The sequence below is a fragment of the Chroicocephalus ridibundus genome, chromosome 20, assembly GCF_963924245.1.
Source record: "Chroicocephalus ridibundus chromosome 20, bChrRid1.1, whole genome shotgun sequence".
Lineage (NCBI taxonomy): Eukaryota > Metazoa > Chordata > Aves > Charadriiformes > Laridae > Chroicocephalus > Chroicocephalus ridibundus.
In genome coordinates this window covers 4,373,560-4,392,339 of record NC_086303.1, presented here as the reverse complement: position 1 = coordinate 4,392,339, position 18,780 = coordinate 4,373,560, and the positions used below count along the sequence as shown (strand labels likewise).

Here is an 18,780-nt window from a genome sequence, read left to right as displayed (position 1 = left end):
CAAGAGGCAGGTATCGGAGAGCTTATTGCATTAGCCCAGCTGCCTGCCAGGAACCAGCTAGATCAGCCCTGTCCCTCTCCAACACCCCTCTGCCACCCCTACACGGTGTCTCTGTGCACCTTCAACCGCATGTGGAACCAGTCGGGCTTGTGCACAAAGGCCTGGTAGCAGTTGGGGGGAAACTTTGGGTGGAAACAGGTCATTTTGTCCAGATATGGGAGAGAAATGCCATCAGCAGGGAACCGGTAGCGTGGGGCACTTCAGGGATGGATTCAGAGGAGCTGCTTGTGCTTTCATAAGGGGCTTGTTGTCCTGAGCAGCAGTGAAAGGGGCTCCTGGCCCAGGAATGGGGTGGAGGACAGCCAGGGCAGAGCTGGGATTCAGTACCTCTGGCCGCACAGGGTCCTCTATCCCGACCACAGCGATGCAGGTCAGGTCAGACAGGATCTCATTCTCGCTGTCCCAGTCTGGCTCAGCATCAGCAGGGAAGTCACGGAAGGCCAGGCAGATGGTCCGCAGCCCATGGCAGGCCATGGGCTCTATCACCTTCTTCACCATCTCATCCCGGTCCTTCACCTTGAACACCCGGGGGTCACCGTTCTTGTCCAGGATCCTGGTGCACCTAACGCAGGACCAGGACGGAGGGTGAGGGAGAGCAGTGGTGGCACGCGCTGCCGGCTCCCCATCACCCAGCTTTCCCATCTGCAAAATGGGGACATCCCCCTTCCCCACAGCTCCCTACAGCTTTACCAAAGCCACCCTAAGAGAGTTAAACACTTTGCATGGCAGCACCTCCCAATAGTCATCTCCATGCTCCACAGCAGCTGAGCCCCCTTCACCCCACAGCCCCCCAAAATAGTTCCGTGGTGCATCGAGAGCCTAAAGCCCACAGGACGGGGAGAGGACTGGGGTAGTGAGGGAGGACGGTTACTTGCGGAGGATGATCTCGGAGGCTCCCTTGCTGTACATGCGGAAGCCGCCATTGCTGTTCTTCAGCACCGTGCTCATGGATTTGCGCACCGAGTTGAAGGTGTAGACCTTGTAGAGCTTCTCCTCTGGCACCTCGTTCCGCACAGCCTGGTAATCCTGCTTCAGGTCCAGCACGAAACCCAGCAGGGCGCACTCGGTCTTGTTCCCCACTTGCCGGGGTAGCCCCGCTTGCTTCTCAGGTGGCTGGAGGGGACGAAGGGAAAGGAAAAGCAATGCCAGACCTCAGCACGGCAGGATGGGAGCTGCAGGGATGGCCAGTGGTGGGAAGGCCATAGGACACAAGGTTGTGCTTCTCCAACTCACCAGGATCTTGGATGTGTAGGCGGAGTTGATGGCGACACCGTTGACTATGAGGTCCAGGATCTTGGGCAGGATGGCGTCGGGGTCGGGGATCTGGCGGTAGTGGGTGTCCCCCATGTAGGCCTGCACCACGGTCATGCGGTTCATGGTGAGTGTGCCCGTCTTGTCCGAGCAGATGGCGGTGGCATTGCCCATGGTCTCGCATGCATCCAAGTGTCTCACAAGGTTGTTGTCCTTCATCATTTTCTGCAACAGGCACCACAAGCCAGAAGGTTAGAGCCTGAATTTCCCCACCATGCCCCCAGCAACCCCGCTGCATCGTGGTCTCACCTTCACGGAGTAAGCCAGGGAGATGGTGACCGCCAGCGGGAGCCCTTCAGGCACAGCCACCACCAACACGGTGACACCGATGATGAAGAACTTGACGAAGTACTGGATGTAAATGGGGGTGCATTCTGCCAGCCAGGGACGCCCCTGCACCCCAAACGTGTCAATCACGAAGTACAGCACCAAGATGATGACCGTGATGGCCGACATGATCAGCCCTGGGGGAAGAAGAGGCAGAGCAGCAGGTGAGGGGACGCAGGGGAAGGGGACAGCCTTCTAGGAGAGCTCTGGGATGACGGCTCACGCTGGGCCACCACCACTCACCTGCCTTCCCGATCTGGACCGCCAGTCGCGTGAGCTTCCCTTGCAGCACAGACTTCTCCTTCTTGGGCACCTTTACCTTCTTCTTCTCCTTCTCCTCATTTTCCACCCCTTCCTGGCTCTTCAGGGGCTGGATCTCTAAGGCCACACCATCCTGAGTTTTAGCTACAGCCCAGGGCAAAATAAGACACCACGTGTGAATAGGAGAGAGACCACGAAAACCTGTAGGACACCACTGAGAAAGATGGTGGTGGGAGAGAGAGAAGACCCAGAACAAGAACCATTCCCGACGACACACGCATCCGAGCACACGGAAACCTCGTGTCCCGGGGCCCTGCCACCTCTCTACAGGGCAGTTTTCTGCCATCTACCCCAGTCCCACGGATAAAAGATCCTCAGAGCTGGCACTGGCGAAGTGACCCCTGCGCTGGTCACACCTCTAAGGCAGCGCTGCAAGAAACCCTCCGGCCAGGCTCTGGGGTGGAGGCAGGTCTCTCCGAGCCTCGCCCGAGGGCTGCTTTACACCCTGCAGCAGATGGGGAGCACTTAGGGCTGACCCCAAAGAAGCTCCGGTGTCGTCCCCCCCCATCCCCTGAGGAGCATCCCTGCTCTGTGTCCCACTCCCGATGCTACCTCTGCAGTGCCCTGGGGGCAGCTCAGCAGGAATCGCTTGCCAGGGGAGCGACCGAGGGGGTGAGATGGAGGGGGACGGTTAGAAATTTGGATGAAGATTGAAGAGGAGGGAGCCGGCTCGTTAAACCCCAGCCCTGAGCCATCCATCACGCTTTTAGAACCCGAGACAGCCAGGCTTTCAGCTGCTATAATTGGTCTAGTCCAGCTGAAGGTCTGCACCAGGGAGACCCAGGTTGGCTGGATGATGGGGAGAGGGATGGGGAGAGGGATGGACTTGTCCCCTCCTGGCTGCCACCGCTCAATGGCTTCAGACACCCCGGAGCTCGTGGCTGCTCCACATCGGACACCTCCACGATTACGACAGACCCGACACGGACAAAACAAGCACCCGGACACAGTCTGACGGGAAGGAGGGAAACTCAAACTGCTGAGAAGAGAGAGAAAGAAAGAGAGAGGTGGAGAGAGAGGTGCAGAAATGGGCTTCTTCCACAGCCTGCAAAGAACAGTGTGAGAAACACTGGCGAGGAGACGCTCACGGAGTCGAGGCCATGGGAGGAGGGGGTGCAACCATCGCGTTGGCCAGGCCCCATGGGACATTTCATCCCGGGAATGGCATGAGGGGACCCATGTCTCTCTCTGAGCTGTGCCCAAACACAAGCCCCGCAGAGGGACAGCTTCTGGGGAGGGGCACAAGGGCTTCAGAGTCACCAGGTCACAGCTGCAGCTCACGTCAACATGGATAAAGTTGGCTCCGAGAAAGGGATGCTCTGTCAATGGTCCGGGCTGCTGGAAGAGCCCTGTCCTCCCTGCACAAGGCTTTGCCCCAAGCAGGGGCAAGGTAGCCACAGAGAAAGCTGGCCAGCCCCATTCCAGCTATGGACAGCCCCATAGTGGGCTGCTGGAGGGCACCGTGATGCTGTGCCGGGGCCACTGGCTACGGGACCATTGCACCCTCTCCCAGGACAACGAGGCGAGAGTCCCGCCGGAGCAGCAAAGAGCACAGACTGATGAGAAGAAGGAAGGAAGGAAGGAGGAATGCTCGGTAGTTAGTGTGGTGCTGGTTCAAAGGATGGAGAGGCTGGTTACCTTTGTTGCGATTTTCGGGGGCTCCGGTTTTTTTACCTGTTCAAAGAGAAAAAGGGTGGAGGGCTGAGCACATGGACCCACGTTCACCATCCGGCTGGAGGGGACAGCCTGGGGCTGGCCCTGCTCCCAGGGGCCATGCACTGCTCCAGTGACATCCATGCGCAGGGCTCAGCACCCTGCGGGCACCCTCTGGACACCACGCGTGCCTTGGTCCACAGCTTGCGGCACCGGGGAGGCTCTGGAGCTCCCCGACTCCCCCAGGTACCCTGTCCCCAAGGCTTCAGACTTCCCCACCTGCAGAGCACCCACTATGACCCCTGTCAGTGCTTCAAAGGGTGACAGTGGCGTCTTGGACCCTTGAGGAGGAGAAACCATAAGGGGAGCTCAATTTCGGTGCAGCACATGCCGAGCACCAGTGCTCCCTGCCTCCCAGTGCCATCGGATCCACCCAGGAGGCGCAGACTCCGTGCCCCCCACCACGGGCAGCACTACACCCATAGCAGGGATCTCTGCCCCCCATGTCTGCGGTGGGCAAGGTCTGCACATGGGGGTCCCCAGTGCACCTCCACAACACGGGGAGCACAGGGCTGCTGCAATCTCAACAAACCTTGGGCGATAAGGGGTTTATACACATTCCCTCCATCGCCACGGCGGGGGGATGAGCCGGTGAAGCCCCCTGACCCACTTTGCTCCCAAATCGAGGGCTGCAAGGCACGGAGCTGGGTTTCCTGTGGGGCTGGGAAAACACCGAGCGCCGTGCCTGGGCTCCTGGCGAGCCGCTGCTCAGCTCCAACAGCAGTGCCATTCCCACATCTCACCCCGTCCTGCCACCCCCAAGTTGGCAGCTAAACCCCAAGAGCTCCACAGACGCCGAACCCCAGCGATACGAGCCAGCCGCCTGCCCCGGGCGAGCGGAGATGGAGAGAAACCCGGTGCCGAAACGGCTGCCAGGAGAGGCCCGGGAAACCTCTCCTGCGATGCCAGCCGGCAGCTCCCTCTGCCAGCTCCTCGCACCTCGCAGCTGCTCCCAGTGAGCCCAGACCTGCTGAACAGGGGCGCGGGGAGACGGGGGAGAGCAGGAGCTTCCCCCAAGCCTGGCTTGTGCTGATGCTGGCTTTAAAGCTGGTATCGGAGCTGGCACAGAGCGGCAAGATGCAAGAGCCGAGGCAGGAAAGCATTTGAGTCCCAGCATGATGGGGAACACCTCAGCCCGCCTGGCTGCTCTCCTACCCTCCACCCCCCCAGCACAAAACCCCTCCTCTCCCTCTTGCCATCCTCTGCGCCTCGCCTCCTTCCCCAGGGAGACACCAGCAGAGATCTTCAGTAAAGTCCTCAATGTTCTGGGTGGGCTACTAAATCCTGCGGATAACCAGGACTCACCTTCCCACCACGGGGCGGGCAATGAGCACCGTGGGGCATCGCTATCGGCCACCTTTCCCTCCGAGCCTCGACCCCCCGCCCCAACCCTGCAACTCCAGGCTGCAGCCGGCTGGAGAAGAGAGAGTTGGAGCCGTGTCTGAAAGAGCTGGTGAGCAGAGGTCTGGGCTTTCCTCAGGCAGCACGATCCCCACGCTGTGGATCCCCCCCAATGCCTGGAGAGCTCACCGTACCTGCCTGGATCACCGGCACTAACGCACAACTGCGTCCCACGGATGTGGGCGTAGCTTGTTGCACACCGGTGGATGCTTCCCAGGAAAGGGAGAAAGGCAAAAGGAGGGAAAAAGTGGGTTCAGTGGATCTCCTCACCTTTCTTCACCTTCTTTTCCTCGTCTCCTTCTCCCGCACCCAAGAGAGTGAAGATGATTCCCGTCTGGGAGTTGATACCCACAGCCGTCACCACCATCCTGCCGGAGCCCTCCATCACGTGGGTACCTGGCACAGCAGGGAGGCCACGGTGAGACAGGACACTGGCACGCCATTCCCATCTCCTCTCCAACAGCGGGACACGGGGTTCGGGAGCAGTCACCGCTCCATCACGGCACAAACCCAGCCCGGCACCGACCACGCAAGAGCCGCCCGGGATCCTGACCTGACAGCAGCATGGGGTCTTTATCCAGCGATTTCTTGACTTGGTCTGACTCCCCAGTCAGCGAACTCTCATCTATTTTCAGGTCATTGCCTTGGATCAGGATCCCGTCTGCTGGCAAGAGATCACCTAGGAGAGGAGCAAAGAGGGCGGTCAGCCCCAGCCCGGGCAGCCGCAGCTCAGCCCTGCCTGCCTCGCCCCAGGAGAAGGCTTCACGTGTCAGCAAAAGGACTCAAAACTCGGTCTCAGACCAAATCCAGAGGGAGGAGAAGCAACAGATGGGCATTACAAGATGATATCCAATAGCACCAAAATCTTCACCGATGTAGGAAAGCATTCGTTGTAAGGATGTTTTCTCAATCGGTGCTTCCCCATTTGGTTTTACCGAATCAATGCCACATCCTTCCCAAAGCCTCCTGATACATCCAAACCATGACATGATCCCATCATCCACCCGCCGAGGAAGGAAAAAGCCCTATGTGAAAAGGAACACCATCTTGTACCAGCCTCCTTCCTAACAGGACTTGAACGGGCTGAGCATACCATTACCCCCTGGTAAACAAGGAGCAGGGCCTAGTTTAGCCCAAGGGCTACATCTCCTTGGAGGAGATGTTCACCAACAAGGACACGGTTGTGAAAATAAATCATTTTTGAGACCAGCAGGTGGCTAAAACAACCCAAAGCTGTGCGCAGAGCCTGGCTTAGCTCTGCCAGCCCAGCTCCAGGCTGGCAAGCGGCAAGGTGAGGGAGCTCCATCACCTGTATGGGAGCATCTCCTATCGCTCCCGGCCATGGCATGCTGCAAAATAGAGTAACTGGAGGAGTCAACGCTTTCCCTCCAGGCTAAAAGGCTGGAATAGCAGAGAGGAGGCACCGGCCCCAGCCACCGCCGCCTCCACTCACCGTACTTGATCTGCGCGATGTCTCCCACCACGATCTCGGCCACCGGGATCTGAATCACCTGCCCTTTGCGGATGACCGTGAACTTCTGCTCCTGCTCAATGCGGCTCTGGAGGCCCCGGAATTGCTTCTCCTTGCTCCAGTCATTGAAGGCGGTCACCAGCACCACGATGATGACCGAAAACAAGATAGCCGCCCCCTCGATCCAGCCGGCCTGTGACTCGCCCTCGTCCTCCACACCGCCCGCCGACTGGCCGCACACTGCAGTTGGAGGAGAAGACTTGTTTGCACAAGGAGACACCCGCTTTCCCCTGAGTAACATGCTCAGAGCAGAGCCTGGAAGACAATTACTCCTCCCTCCTCCTCCCTGATCTGCTCCAAGGGCTTCCCCTGCTCTCAGGAGAGGGTTTTTACATCCCTGGAGGCATTTGGGTTTGGTTAGGGGTTTTTTTGTTGGGTTTCTTTTTTTTTTTTTTTTAACCTCCTCTTTTTTTTTTTTCACTTTTCATTTTTGGCAGAGGTTGGGCTGAGAGAGTCGGGACAACTGGCTTCTATTTCCAGTTGCAGCACCCAGCCCTCCCTCCTCTGCGTGACCCTCCAGTGAGTCACCGTCTCCTCGCATCTCCGGATCCTTGCCCCGGCTCGACTCCTCCGACGATACAGAGATCCAGGGCTGGAGAGGAGAAACGCACCCAACGCTGCCGCTCAGCCACACGTGGGGTGTCACGGCTGGAAGGAGCACTCCCTACTTGGGGGGAGGTACCAGGGAACAGACAGCCTTCTCCCTCCGTGCCCAAACCAAAAGAGAAGCCCCACGGGACCTGGGAAGCCACCAGACCAGATGGACCCTTTGGCCTTTCAGCATCTTTAAGGGAGCAGCAAGGAGCAGCTCTGAGCCATGCCATGGTGCCAGCTGTGCCCAGACACATCCATCAGTGCAGGTCCCTGGATGGGACCACGCCAAGGACCCCAAGGATGGGGAGAAGCCACCACCCAAAGGGTGAGCAGAAGTAGCTCCCAGCTCCATCTGCACCAGGGTGGAGGGACCCACGGGGTGACCTTCCAGAGACAGCACCTACCCCAAAGTCCCGCTCCCGCATGGCTGGGCTCACATGGGCACCCCACCACACCGCCGGGGCCCCAGGGACTCACGTTCATTGTCACCGCCCGGAGGGTGGTAGAAGGACAGGCCCAAGGAGATTATGGCTGCGATTTCCAAGATGATCAGCGTGACGTCCTGGAGTGCCTCCCACACTAACTGCAGGAACGTCTTGGCCTTTTTGGGAGGAATGAAGTTCTGGCCGAAGACCTGCCGCCTCTTCTCCAGGTCAGTCGGGTTCCCGGACAGGCCTGGAGAAGGGAGAGACGGAGATGAGGGCAAACCCCACCGCTGCCCCACAGCCCCCCACCAGCACCAGTGGGACCCCCGCAAGGAGCAGCTCCCTGCCTGCAGAGGGGAAGCCAAGGCAGGGCTTGGCTCCGGTCACCCATGGGGCAGGGGACATCCAACCGGTGGGGCAGGGGACATCCAACCGGTGGGGCAGGGGACATCCAACCGGTGGGGCAGGACGCTGCCGGAGCCGCAGGCAGGAGAGCAAACGGGGTCTGGGGCGAGCACGCTGAGATGCCTCTCCCCGGCACAGCAGCCTCCAAGCGCCCGAGTGCCAGTTAATGCCAGTTGGCACTGGCCGGCTTGTTTACATGCTGCATCAAATTAGCCGTAAATCTGGCACCGCGAGCGGCGCTCGGAGCTGACGGAGCCACCTGATCCCTCTCTCCTGCCAGCTCAGAGGAGCAGCCGCTGCGGAGAGCGACTCGTCGCAGCAGGAACGTCTCCGAGCTCGGCTGAGCCCCAGGGACCTGCCACAACCGCAGGAGATGGGGCAGCGCGGCCGAGCCAGCTCCTGGGGGGAGCTGGTGGAGGAGACATGGGGCTGCCGCTGGAAAAGGGGTGGTGGGAGCGAAGAAAGGAGCAGGAGAGCCCCGAGCTGGGCTGCTGGTCCCTCTGTTGCACGCAGCAACCCCAGAGAGTGGGGAGCAAAAGGGGGAGCCTGAGCTCCTGCCCCCAGGTAGCCGGGACTGGGGACTCACAGCCCTCCCATCCTGGGACAGGGGCCAGCAGCGGGAGACGGCAGTTCCTCCCCGGTCATCCCTTGCATTAAAGCCATTAAAAAGCTGATGGGGTCCAAGGTGAGAGCAGCTTCCCCTGCCCAGCACCACCTTAACGAGCCCCGCGCTGAGCTCCCCCTGCTCTCCACCTTAAGATGGTCCATGGGGCTGCTGCCAGCTCCCGAGATGCACCAGCCCCGGACATGTCCTGGTGCCTGGAGCAGCCTGGCAGCGATGCCCTCCTGGGGGGACCCAGCCCTCCCACGCAGGGGACACCTCCCCATTGCATCCCAGCTCGGAGGAAGCAGCAGGATGGATCCCATTTCTCCCCCCCTCCGCACCCCCCCCCTTTCTCCTGTGGCTACACCCCGCCACTGGCTGCAGGGAGGGGACACGCTGGCAGAGTGTCCCCACCCAGCCGTGACGGGGCAGCAGGATCCTGGGATCTCCCGGCCCCGACGGCCTCCCCGAGCCCAACCCATGCGGGAACGCTTCCCGCCCAACGTCTCCGGCGGGACGGATGGAAAATATGGCTAACTGCCGCGGCTTGACTCATGCCGGCGCCAGGGCCGGGGAGGCACGGCGTGTGCCGTGGGGCAGGAGGGACGGGCACGCACACGCTCCTGGACGAGGACGCGGGATGCTGCCACAGGGCATGGGGGGTGGCACACGTGGCTCTTCCAAAGCCCACATCCCACCCACGGGCATGGCCCCAGAGCTGCCCCCGACCTTCCTGGAGCAACTGGGGAAGAAAGGGGCTTTCAATTTATCTGTGCTGACACGGGGAAGAGGGTTCTGCTCTTTCTGCAAAGAGCAGAAGCCGTGGGCACGTACCCCGGGCGTGCACCACAGGTCCAGATTGCCAGCAAATCCCTCCTGGCTGGGGCCACTGTGGGGCTTGGGGGGCACTGATTAGTGGGGGTTGGATTAGAAATTTTGGATGGAGGCGACAAGTGGCAGCAGGAGAACAAACCCCCTGTGCAGTCACCGGTCCCCGATTAGAAGGGAGGCACTGCAGGCCGGGAAAGCTGCTTTTGGGGAGCAAAGCCTTCAGGCAAAGAGCCCCCAAAGCAAGGTCCTCGCCCCGGCTCGGGAGGGAGGTGGCAACCCCGGGAGCCGCTACCGCCAGCGGGTGAGTCAGGACGGTGTTTGCTGACACTCGTCACCCAGGGGACACCAGGAAGGGAGAGCTTTAATCGGTGAGTCACCAAAGCCGCCTGTGCTTTGCCACTGCCGCCACCACCCAGCTCCCCTTCCCACCCTGCCCGACCCACCTTGGGGACGGGGCTGATGGAGGAGGTGGAAAGTCAGCACCCAGAGAGTCCCCCCATCACCAAGCCCCTTTGGGAGGAGCCCTAAGGGGTTGGGGTCCACTGACAGCTTTTAGGGCAAGAGCCAGAGCAGCAGGTCCCTGTGGACCCCCACCCCAATGCTGGAGAGACCCTCCCTGAACAAACACTAGTGCAGAGAGATCCCACCCCACAAGGACAAATCACCCAAAGGACTCCTCGGGGTGAAGGCAGCCACTGGGGGGGACTGCGGTGAGCATCTGGATGCTCATCCTTTGCAGTGGTCAAGTGTTGGATGGGTCTTTGAGCAACCTCGTCTAGTGGAAGGTGTCCCTGCCCCTGGCAGGTGGTTGGAACAGGGATCTCTGAGGTCCCTCCTGACCCAAACCACTCTACGATTCTATTCTCTGCCCCATGGGGACAGTGCCAGGCTTGACCGAGGACAGCCAACGCTGCAGCACGGAAAGAGGAGCAGCAGCACCGAGAGGCAGGAACCGCACGCACCAGGATGGGATCAAACAGCTCCAGACACTGCCCACAATAGGCTGACGTACTTTATGGTGGGGCAGAAGGTCTGGGGGACATGCCGGGGAGGCTCCGCTGTGCCAGCAGCCACGAGGCCCAAGAGCGGCACACGGCCACGTTCTCCCTGCCCGTATGGGGCAGGAGTCACACACCATCCCAGCGGGATAACGAGCGGAGGGATAATGAGCACGGGGCCGGGCACAGACATCTTGCACAGGGCTGCCTATTGCTGCGACGTGCACCCAGTGCCCGCACATCCAGCGGTGCCCCGTCTCATCCCCAGTGAAGCTCCCGGGCTTTACCGGGCAGTGCCAGCTCGGGAGGGGTTTGCAGACAGAGGGGGGCTCGGGGCCAAGTCTGAGTCAGCCCCAGCTCTCCGCATCGGGCTTCCCAGAGGGAAACAGCCCCACACCACACTTTGCCAGGACATAGCTGGCATTCCTCACATTGCATCTCTCTCACCAAACCCCGGCTGGGGCACCCCACCCGCAGACACAACCTGAGCTCACCTGCGCTGCACCCCCGGGGCGAGCAGCCTCCTGGGCACCCCGCTCCCCATTTCCCAGGCTTTACCCATGGATGCGGAGAGACAGGGAACATGCTCCCGGCTGGCAGCTTCCCGACCTGCCAGGGTTTCCCTCATCGTGGCACCGTGGCGGTGTCACACCATGTATTGGGCTCTCGGGTAGGTACCTCTGGAGAGGCAGCCCCAGCACAGCAGGATCCAAATGCCCGGTTCCGATGGGATCGGATGGAGGTGCCACGGGCTGCCTTGGGCTTTCGCTCTTCCTAAAAATCCCAACTTGTTGGAAATAACCTTTCTTTGCTCTCTGTGCTCAACAAGACAGGGTTTTGGACAGGCAACAAAGCTCACCCCCAGAGCAAGAGGGTGAGGCAGGGACATACTGGGCACACGGGATACAGCGATGCCAACCAGTGCCTGGAAGCAGCGCCTCCAGGATCGAAGGGCAGCCCGTCACCTCGCCCTCAGCAAGAGCCGTCAGGCCAAGGCAGAGCCTTTCGGGTTCGCTTCCCCCCCTCCCCTCTCCTCCCACCCCCAAAGGAGCTCGCTCCCAGTTTGGCAGGGCCAAACACATTGTTTTACGACCTGGACTCGGTATTTCCACCGGGAGTCCCCCCCCTTCTCTAATGACATCCCGATATTGTCTCCCCTTCCCGGTCCCACTCACAGCTGGGAAACACGCTAATCCCCAGCTTACGGCACTAATAATAACCCGCAAGTTTTCAGAGCCGAGGTGCAGCCACGTCCCCCATCCCACACAGCTGCCGCGGGGCCGCATCCTGCCAGTGCTCTTCCCAGCCCCCGGGAAACCCTCGGTGCTGTGAGCAGGGGGTCTGTCCCCCCTGTACCCCTTTTAATGCCAAGGAAGGGGTGCGTCGCCGTGCCAAGGCACCCACAGCCGCGAGTCCCAGTGCCCACCCCTCGACACGGGGGTGTGGAAAGGCCAGCCGGGACCGCGGGGAGGAGAGGTGACATCCTTCCACCAAAGCCTCCCAAAAGCGACCTGGCACCCGCAGGCAAGCATCACTGCCACCGCTCCAACCCGAGATGCTCAGAAGCGCCCAACCAGGTTTTACGCTCCCACAGCCGCTCAAGCATCCCAACAGATCCGGGGGATGCCACGTGCATCTCCCTGTCCCCAGCAGCGACCCCCTTTGGGGACGTGCCGCCCGTCCCTTGGCTGAGAGGCTGACACCCTGCAAACAGCTCCGAGTAGCCCGGCAACCTCCAGCCTTTACACTCCCCTGCACCCGCACCCCACGCAGCCCTGCCGTTACCGCTGTAAATTATTAAACGGGGCGGGAAAAGGCTGGCGCCGACCTGGGGGGCAGCGGCTGGGCTGCGGACATGAGCCCCCCCCCGCACCCCTCATGTCCCGTCAGCTCCTCACCCTTGCCTGCATCCCGCCTCCGCTCCATCCTCCCCGGGGATGCGGGGCTCCGGACTACACCTCGGGGGAACCCCCAGAGAAGACGCTTCTCTTTTTCTTCCTTTGTTCCTCCTTCTCTACCCTAAACGATCATTTTATTAAGACGCAGGGAGCCATCTCCCACCAGGCTTGCGATGGAAGCAACGGGACGATGCTCGGAGCTCAGCCATGAGAGCTATTTGAGCCACCACCCTCCAGCCACCGCCTTGAACCTTGCATGGCCCCAACCCCAAGGCACCGGTCCGACGCGAGCGGGTGGTCCCACCTTGCTGACCACAGGACGGCCACTTACCTTCAACTGGCGACGTCTTCAACCTCTTGCAGACATTCTGCACGCCACCGTAGGAGTCATTGAGCCGGGCAACTGCCTCAGCGCTCCTCAGCTCCATGAGGTTCCTGAGCTCCAGCACGGAGCAACCAAAGTCCCCTTCATGGTTGCCTTCGGCAACCGAGTTCCCGGGGTGGTGGTCGGCCACGTTGTTCGTCATCTTGCCGGCGCAGTGGCGGTGACGCCGGCTCGCGGCTCCCGTAGCACGCTCCCTGGAGGGTCCGGCGGGGGGATGCTTGGGGCGGCCCCTTCCCTGGGGGCTGCCCGGGTGAAGCGGGTGCCTCTAACCGAGCCCAACTTCTCCAGATAAAGGTGTAAACAGGATGTGCATGTTACCGCGGAGGCGACCTTAGCAACGACCAGCGTGCATCTCCCGCAGAAGGAGGAGGGCTCCCTGGATACCACAGCAACTGGAGCTGCAAAAACAAGGATGGGAAACAAAAATACCGGCATTAGAAGGTCTGCTAATAAATGCACGTGCCCCACGGGATGGGCGAGGGGGAGCAACAGCACCCAAGGGTGGGCACCCACCAGAAATAACATGGTTTGGAGGTGCCGGCTTGTTCACCCAGCACAAGGGGTCAGCATGATTTGACTAAAAAAAAACCTGAACAAGCAGAAGTTGACCCTGCAGGGGGCTCAGATGGGCTCAGCAGGGGGCATTTCATGGGTGCTCGGCCACGCCGCGGGGAAAAACCGGCGGCGGCAGCAGCTCCGGCAGCGCGCGGGGCAGGGCAGGAAGGGCGCCCAGGTGGTTCTTCGCTCAACCCCCATCTGCCCGGCCCAGAAAAACACTCCCATTCAGTTTGGTTTAAAAATACATCTCGGCAGTGGAAAACAGCTGCTTCCTCCGCAGGCTGCCGTCCCAGGGCGGGAGCGTCGGCTTTACCGCGCTGCCAACAGGTAAGCAGAAGCATCCCTCCGAGCGAGCCGGCACCGGACGGCAGACTTTAAAAGCTGACTTTTAATCAGCGGAGAGACTCAGCAGGAACCAGAGAAGCTACTAAAATCTGCGCGCTCCTCTAAAATGAAGAGGCTTTTGCATTAATGACCCTTTCGGGCCGTGTCGCAGGAAGCCTTCTCTATTCTGCTCGCAAGTTCTGGCGCCATCCCATTGAAGGCAGCAAGCAGGGCTCAGCCTTGGCTCTCAGCGCCCCAAAACCACTTCAACCAGCAAGACCAGAGCACTGTGGCCAGGCAGAGACCACGAGCATCCCACAGCCCCCCTTCCCCAGGGGTTTGGGATCCCCCGCTAGCATCCCGGGCAGAGAGGACGGGCACCAGGGACATGGAGGGAGCAGGGGGGGTGGCATGGGCTGGAGAGGGAAAGGGCTTTCTCTCGCCCAAAGTGGTCTCCAGCTCCGCTCCCGGGCTCAGGTGCCAGCAGCGATGCTGCCAGACACCTCTCCAGCACTACAGAGGTGAAGAGCCTGCAAGAGAGGCTCTTTACGGAGAGAAAATAAAGCCTTTGCAGAAGCAATACAAATGAATAGGGGAATGGCCACATAGGCAGCATCAGCACCGAGACAGAGGTCCAGAGGTGGCAGAGCAAGTGGCCAGAGATGCCAAGCAGCCAGATGAGAACAGGAGGAAGGAGGGAAGGCACCCAACGATGCACCAGCCCTCGCAAACCCATCAACAGACGGGCTCCAGACCATCACGGGGCTGTCCTAGCATCACCCCACAGCAAACGATCCCGATTCCAGCCCTGGTCACACCGGCTTTGCAACCCCTGGGGCAGCAAGCCCCCCCAAAAGCATATCATCCCTCCCCACACACCCAACGCACACCCTGGCCCCTGCGAGCAGCTCCCCTCCCTGCCAGCAACACCCAGGGCAGCTCCTGGCGTTATCAGGAGGTAACAGGCACCAACCGAACCTCAGGAACACCAGGGATGACGCCACCACGGGAGGGCCCCATCCATGGGCAGCAAAGGGATGGGGAGCACAGGAACACGTTCCCCCCCCAAAGCATCGCTGCAGCTCCAGGGGCAGCCAAACTCACACCCTGGGGACAGAACTTTGCCGCTGCCCCTTCAAGCGGAGACCACCAGCAGCAGCTGGGGCACCAGCACCATGTCCATGCCCAGTCCGGTCACCCCGCTGCTCCTCGGGGAGCCGAGCTCATCTATCATTTAAAGGCACGAAAGCTGCCGGCAGCGGGAGGGAGGAGACGGCAGCTCCAATTAAATAGACTCCTGCTGATCAAGAGGAAAAATAGATAATTCCCCCCACCTCAACATGCTAATTTTTTTTCCCCTTTCATAGCAACTAGCATCTTCTGAGGAGAGCTCAGAGGTTAAGAGAAAGACAGTTAATTAATACTGTAACGGCCTAGTCCGTAATTACCCCTGAAGGAGCCCATGGGGCACCGATCATCACCAGCCCGTGCCCAGCCACAAGGCACCTTCCCTCCGGCAGCGTCAGCTCCAGGGACTCGCTCCGCCGGTCACGAAGAAAGGAGGGACCGTGGCGGGGAAAAGCTCTTGACATCTGCTTTGAGCATCCTCTTTCAGCCCCACTTTGGGGTCAGAGACCCGTTCCTCCCCCATCTCTGCCCCATCCCACCAGCACAGGACAGGCTCCCGCGCTCCTTGGCCAGGCTGGGAAGGATCCATTAGGCTCCCCCAACAGCTAACGCTCTAACGAGCTCCTAATGACTCCAGCAGCATCCAGCAGGCTGTCCCGAACTCTAATAATTCATTTCCAGAGCCCCCAGGTGCTGAAGAGGAAGAAGTGCTCCCCGAGGGTCCCCCTGGCACGTAGGGCAAGAAAACAGATCACAAATGGGAGAGCCTGACCGGGAGCACCAACACCCTGCCCTGCGCGGGAACCGGCTGCACAGGACCCCCCCGAGGCACCGGCGGTGCTGCGTCACCTCCCAGAGAGCATCCCCGAGCTGGACAAGGGGAGCTGCAGACGAGGAGGAGTTTGGGGGGTGGCAGTGGCGAAGGACACGGACCCTCTCGACCCGGGGGAAGGAACGTGCACGCTCCGGGAAGGAGGGAGCGGCTGGCGAGGAGCGGCGAAGCCGATGTGGTGCTGCAGACAAACCTGCCCAGAATAATAAACGGCTGCGTTACACCTCCGTCCTGGCTGGGGAGAGCGGCCGCAGGCCAGTGCCGGGGCTGGAGCAGCCCTCTGGGCGCTGCTGGCACAAGGAAAGGCACCCTCTGGCTTTTAAGCATAGGGGGAGAAGAAATTGGGTTGCTCAGAGACGGATGAGGGGGAAAAAAAAAAAAAAATTAAAAAAAATAAAAATCAACTGGACATGCCACACGTGACACCTTCAGCCAAGCCATGAGCGGCGTGGCTGCGACGCCAGCGGCACAGCCCACGGCACCAGCAGCCGGCACACGAGCAGCTATTGCTGGGCCACCGGGCAAGAGCACGGATCCTCCCTGCTCAGCTCCGCGCCCTCCGACCAAATCCCAGCAGGCAGACATGAGCACCACCCCAGCAGATGAGCAGAGACGGAGCAAGCCCTGACCAAGCTCAAAAGGTTGTTTTTTGTTTTTGTTTTTTTTTTAAATCCCCCACAAAGGAGGGTGAAATCCACACCTCGGCTCAGCTCCCGCTGCATCTCGCTCCAGCCTGGGCAACTCCCACCACCCAGCATCGTGCCGAGGAAGAGCACCATCAGCCATCGCCTCCCCTACCCAGAGCCACAAACCCCGCCGGGACGGCAGGGCAGGATCAGGCCCATCGAGCAAACCTCAGGCCATTTGGATCAAAGTTTATCACCTTCCCTAAGCATCTGTCCGCCCGCATTCCAGCCCCGCGCGCTCGGGGACCATCCTCCCCTCGGGCAGCACCCACCGGGGTCCGTCTCCTCCTCCCGCTTCGGGGCTGGGGTATTGCAAACCCTCGGCTGCTGTAGGTTGCCATGGCAAACTCAATGTAAAGCTGTCAGGGATGCTGTTTATGTTGCCAAGTGGGGAGAGAAGAAAATTAAAAAAAAAAAAAAAAAAGGCAAAAAAAAAAAAGCAACCACTAACCAACCAACCCCCAAAATTACCCCTTCCTGGCCTGGGTTTAAGATTTTTCTCTTTGGAAATTAAAAGCTGAGCTCCGTGCCCAGTGGAGAGGCTGCGCCGAGCCCCGCAGCACAGCCGCACGGACAGACCGACTCTCCAGACGGACACACGGGCTCCAAAAGCCCAACTAATTAATTAAAGCAGAAAAATGGGCCTGAAGCACCTTTCAGTGCCTGCTCGCCGGGAAACGTCCCGGGAGAGACCACGCAGCTCTCCCAGCTCTCCTTCCCTCCGCGCGGACCCCACCACCACGCAGCACCCGCCGCTGGCTGCTGCGGTCCCATGTGGGAGCGATGCTCTAACGGGACAGGGAGCCGAAAAGCCGTTGGAATGGCTGCATCTGGTGAGAAAAATCACCAGGAGAGACATGTTAAGCGCTGCCACTGACGGAGGGTGTTTTGGGAGGGGAAGGGACCCCACCGGGCAGCCATCGCAGCGGGGAAGGAGCAAGCGCGCAGGGAGATGCCAGGGAACGCGCAGGGCTCCCTGCGCCAGGACCTTTGGACAACACACCCTGCCCAGTTCTGACAGAGATGAGAGCCTTGGGCAGACGCGGCTCTTGGCAAGGGTGGGGGGCATGGGGAGGGTGCAACTCCCCACCCCGGTGTCTGCCGGGGCTGAGCTGGGTCCGTCTCCCACGGTGGAGGCACAACCAAGACGAAGTGACGTGCCCAGGGCAACGTGGAACAAGAAGTGGTCCCCAGGCCACAGCAACGCCGATGCCTGGTGGATTTTGAGCAGCAACAGAGCTTCCCCCCCCACCCCGGAACCCCTCCGCCTCCCACCCTGTGCGGCAGGGGAGCCACCCCCCCTCTCCCCATGAAGCAGGGGGCACCCGGGGGATCGGGCCCCTCCCCTGCACACTCACCAAATCGCAATGTGCAGATGGCAGGACGCAGGCACGCTCCCTTGTTCTCAGCAACACCCATGGCAAGCTCCCCGCTCGCTGGCCGCGCGCTTAACCCCTCCCGCGCCAAACAGCCGGAGCACCCCAGGGAGGGCACCCCGAGGGGACACCCGGCGAGCTGCCGGCCATTATCACCCCCTCGGGAGAGAGACGGGTTTGGAAGAAGCCGAGACGGTGACTCCGAGCGGCAAACTGCACACTCCGGAGGGCCAGGGCTGGTTCCCGAGGGGCAGGGGTGCAGCCCGCAGCCCCCTGGTGCCCCCCAGGGCAGAGTTTCACTCTCGGGACCAAGCGCTCACTCGCGGCCAAAAAGGGAGGAGGCGCAGGATCACAGCCGTTAGAGCGAGCGGCAACAGTCACCGCGCGGGAGCCTGCGCCCTCCACCCCGACATCACGCAGAGGGTCCGTGCCCCGAGCAGGGGAGGGTGAGAGAGGCCAGGGGGAAGACCACCAGCCTGAAATACCCCGGACAGACTTCTCCAGCCACGTGCTCCACTCGCGGCACCAGCGAGGGAGCAGGATCTGCCCCTCTTCCCCCAGTATCGCCAGCACCCACCTCTCCTCGCTCCTTCCCCCAGCCCTGGGTGCCCAGACCAGACATGGTCCCCCGCCAGGGCTCCCCCGGGCAGGCACCTGTGTCACCCACGGGACGTTACCTCCTCGCTGGCACCTCCTCCCACCACGGCATCCGCTTCCTTCGCTCGGGGCGGGCTGCGCGGCACCCCAGGGGAGGGGACGGTGGCATTTCCCTCCCCGTTGGGGCCACCCCAGCGGGAAACCCGCAGCAACACCCACCCCACAGCCGCCGCACCCCAGGGTGCTGCACGCAGGGACGGGTAAACGCAAGAGCCAAAATCCTGGGATGGGGAAAACCCCAACAGCTGTGAGACCCTCTCATTTCCCTTGCACTGTGGAGGGAGAAGAAGCTCCCGGCCTTCATCTTGCGAGAGTTGGGGGGACTAAATGTGTCCCCCCGGGGGCACTGCAGCTGGAAAAGGAGCCAGCAAAACGCCCAGGAAACGCTGGGGCCTTGCACAGCCCCGGCGGAGCT

The 18,780-nt window shown here is 61.0% G+C and overlaps 1 protein-coding gene across 6 annotated transcripts in view; it reads right to left on the bottom strand.

Moving 5' to 3' along the window:
* Positions 1–18,780, bottom strand: part of ATP2B4 (ATPase plasma membrane Ca2+ transporting 4) — a 53,275-nt gene that overhangs the window by 18,237 nt on the left and 16,258 nt on the right. For 4 of the 6 annotated variants that reach the window (XM_063356844.1, XM_063356848.1, XM_063356842.1 and 1 more), the window contains exons 2-12: positions 12,751–13,202; positions 7,736–7,933; positions 6,587–6,844; positions 5,687–5,812; positions 5,404–5,529; positions 3,658–3,693; positions 1,942–2,103; positions 1,621–1,835; positions 1,294–1,536; positions 932–1,173; positions 388–622 (exon numbers count right to left, since the gene is read on the bottom strand). In XM_063356844.1, coding sequence (XP_063212914.1) covers positions 388–622; positions 932–1,173; positions 1,294–1,536; positions 1,621–1,835; positions 1,942–2,103; positions 3,658–3,693; positions 5,404–5,529; positions 5,687–5,812; positions 6,587–6,844; positions 7,736–7,933; positions 12,751–12,946 — 2,037 coding nt within the window. In that variant the 5' untranslated portion in view covers positions 12,947–13,202. The other 2 variants (XM_063356846.1, XM_063356845.1) reach the window with 2 other exon arrangements.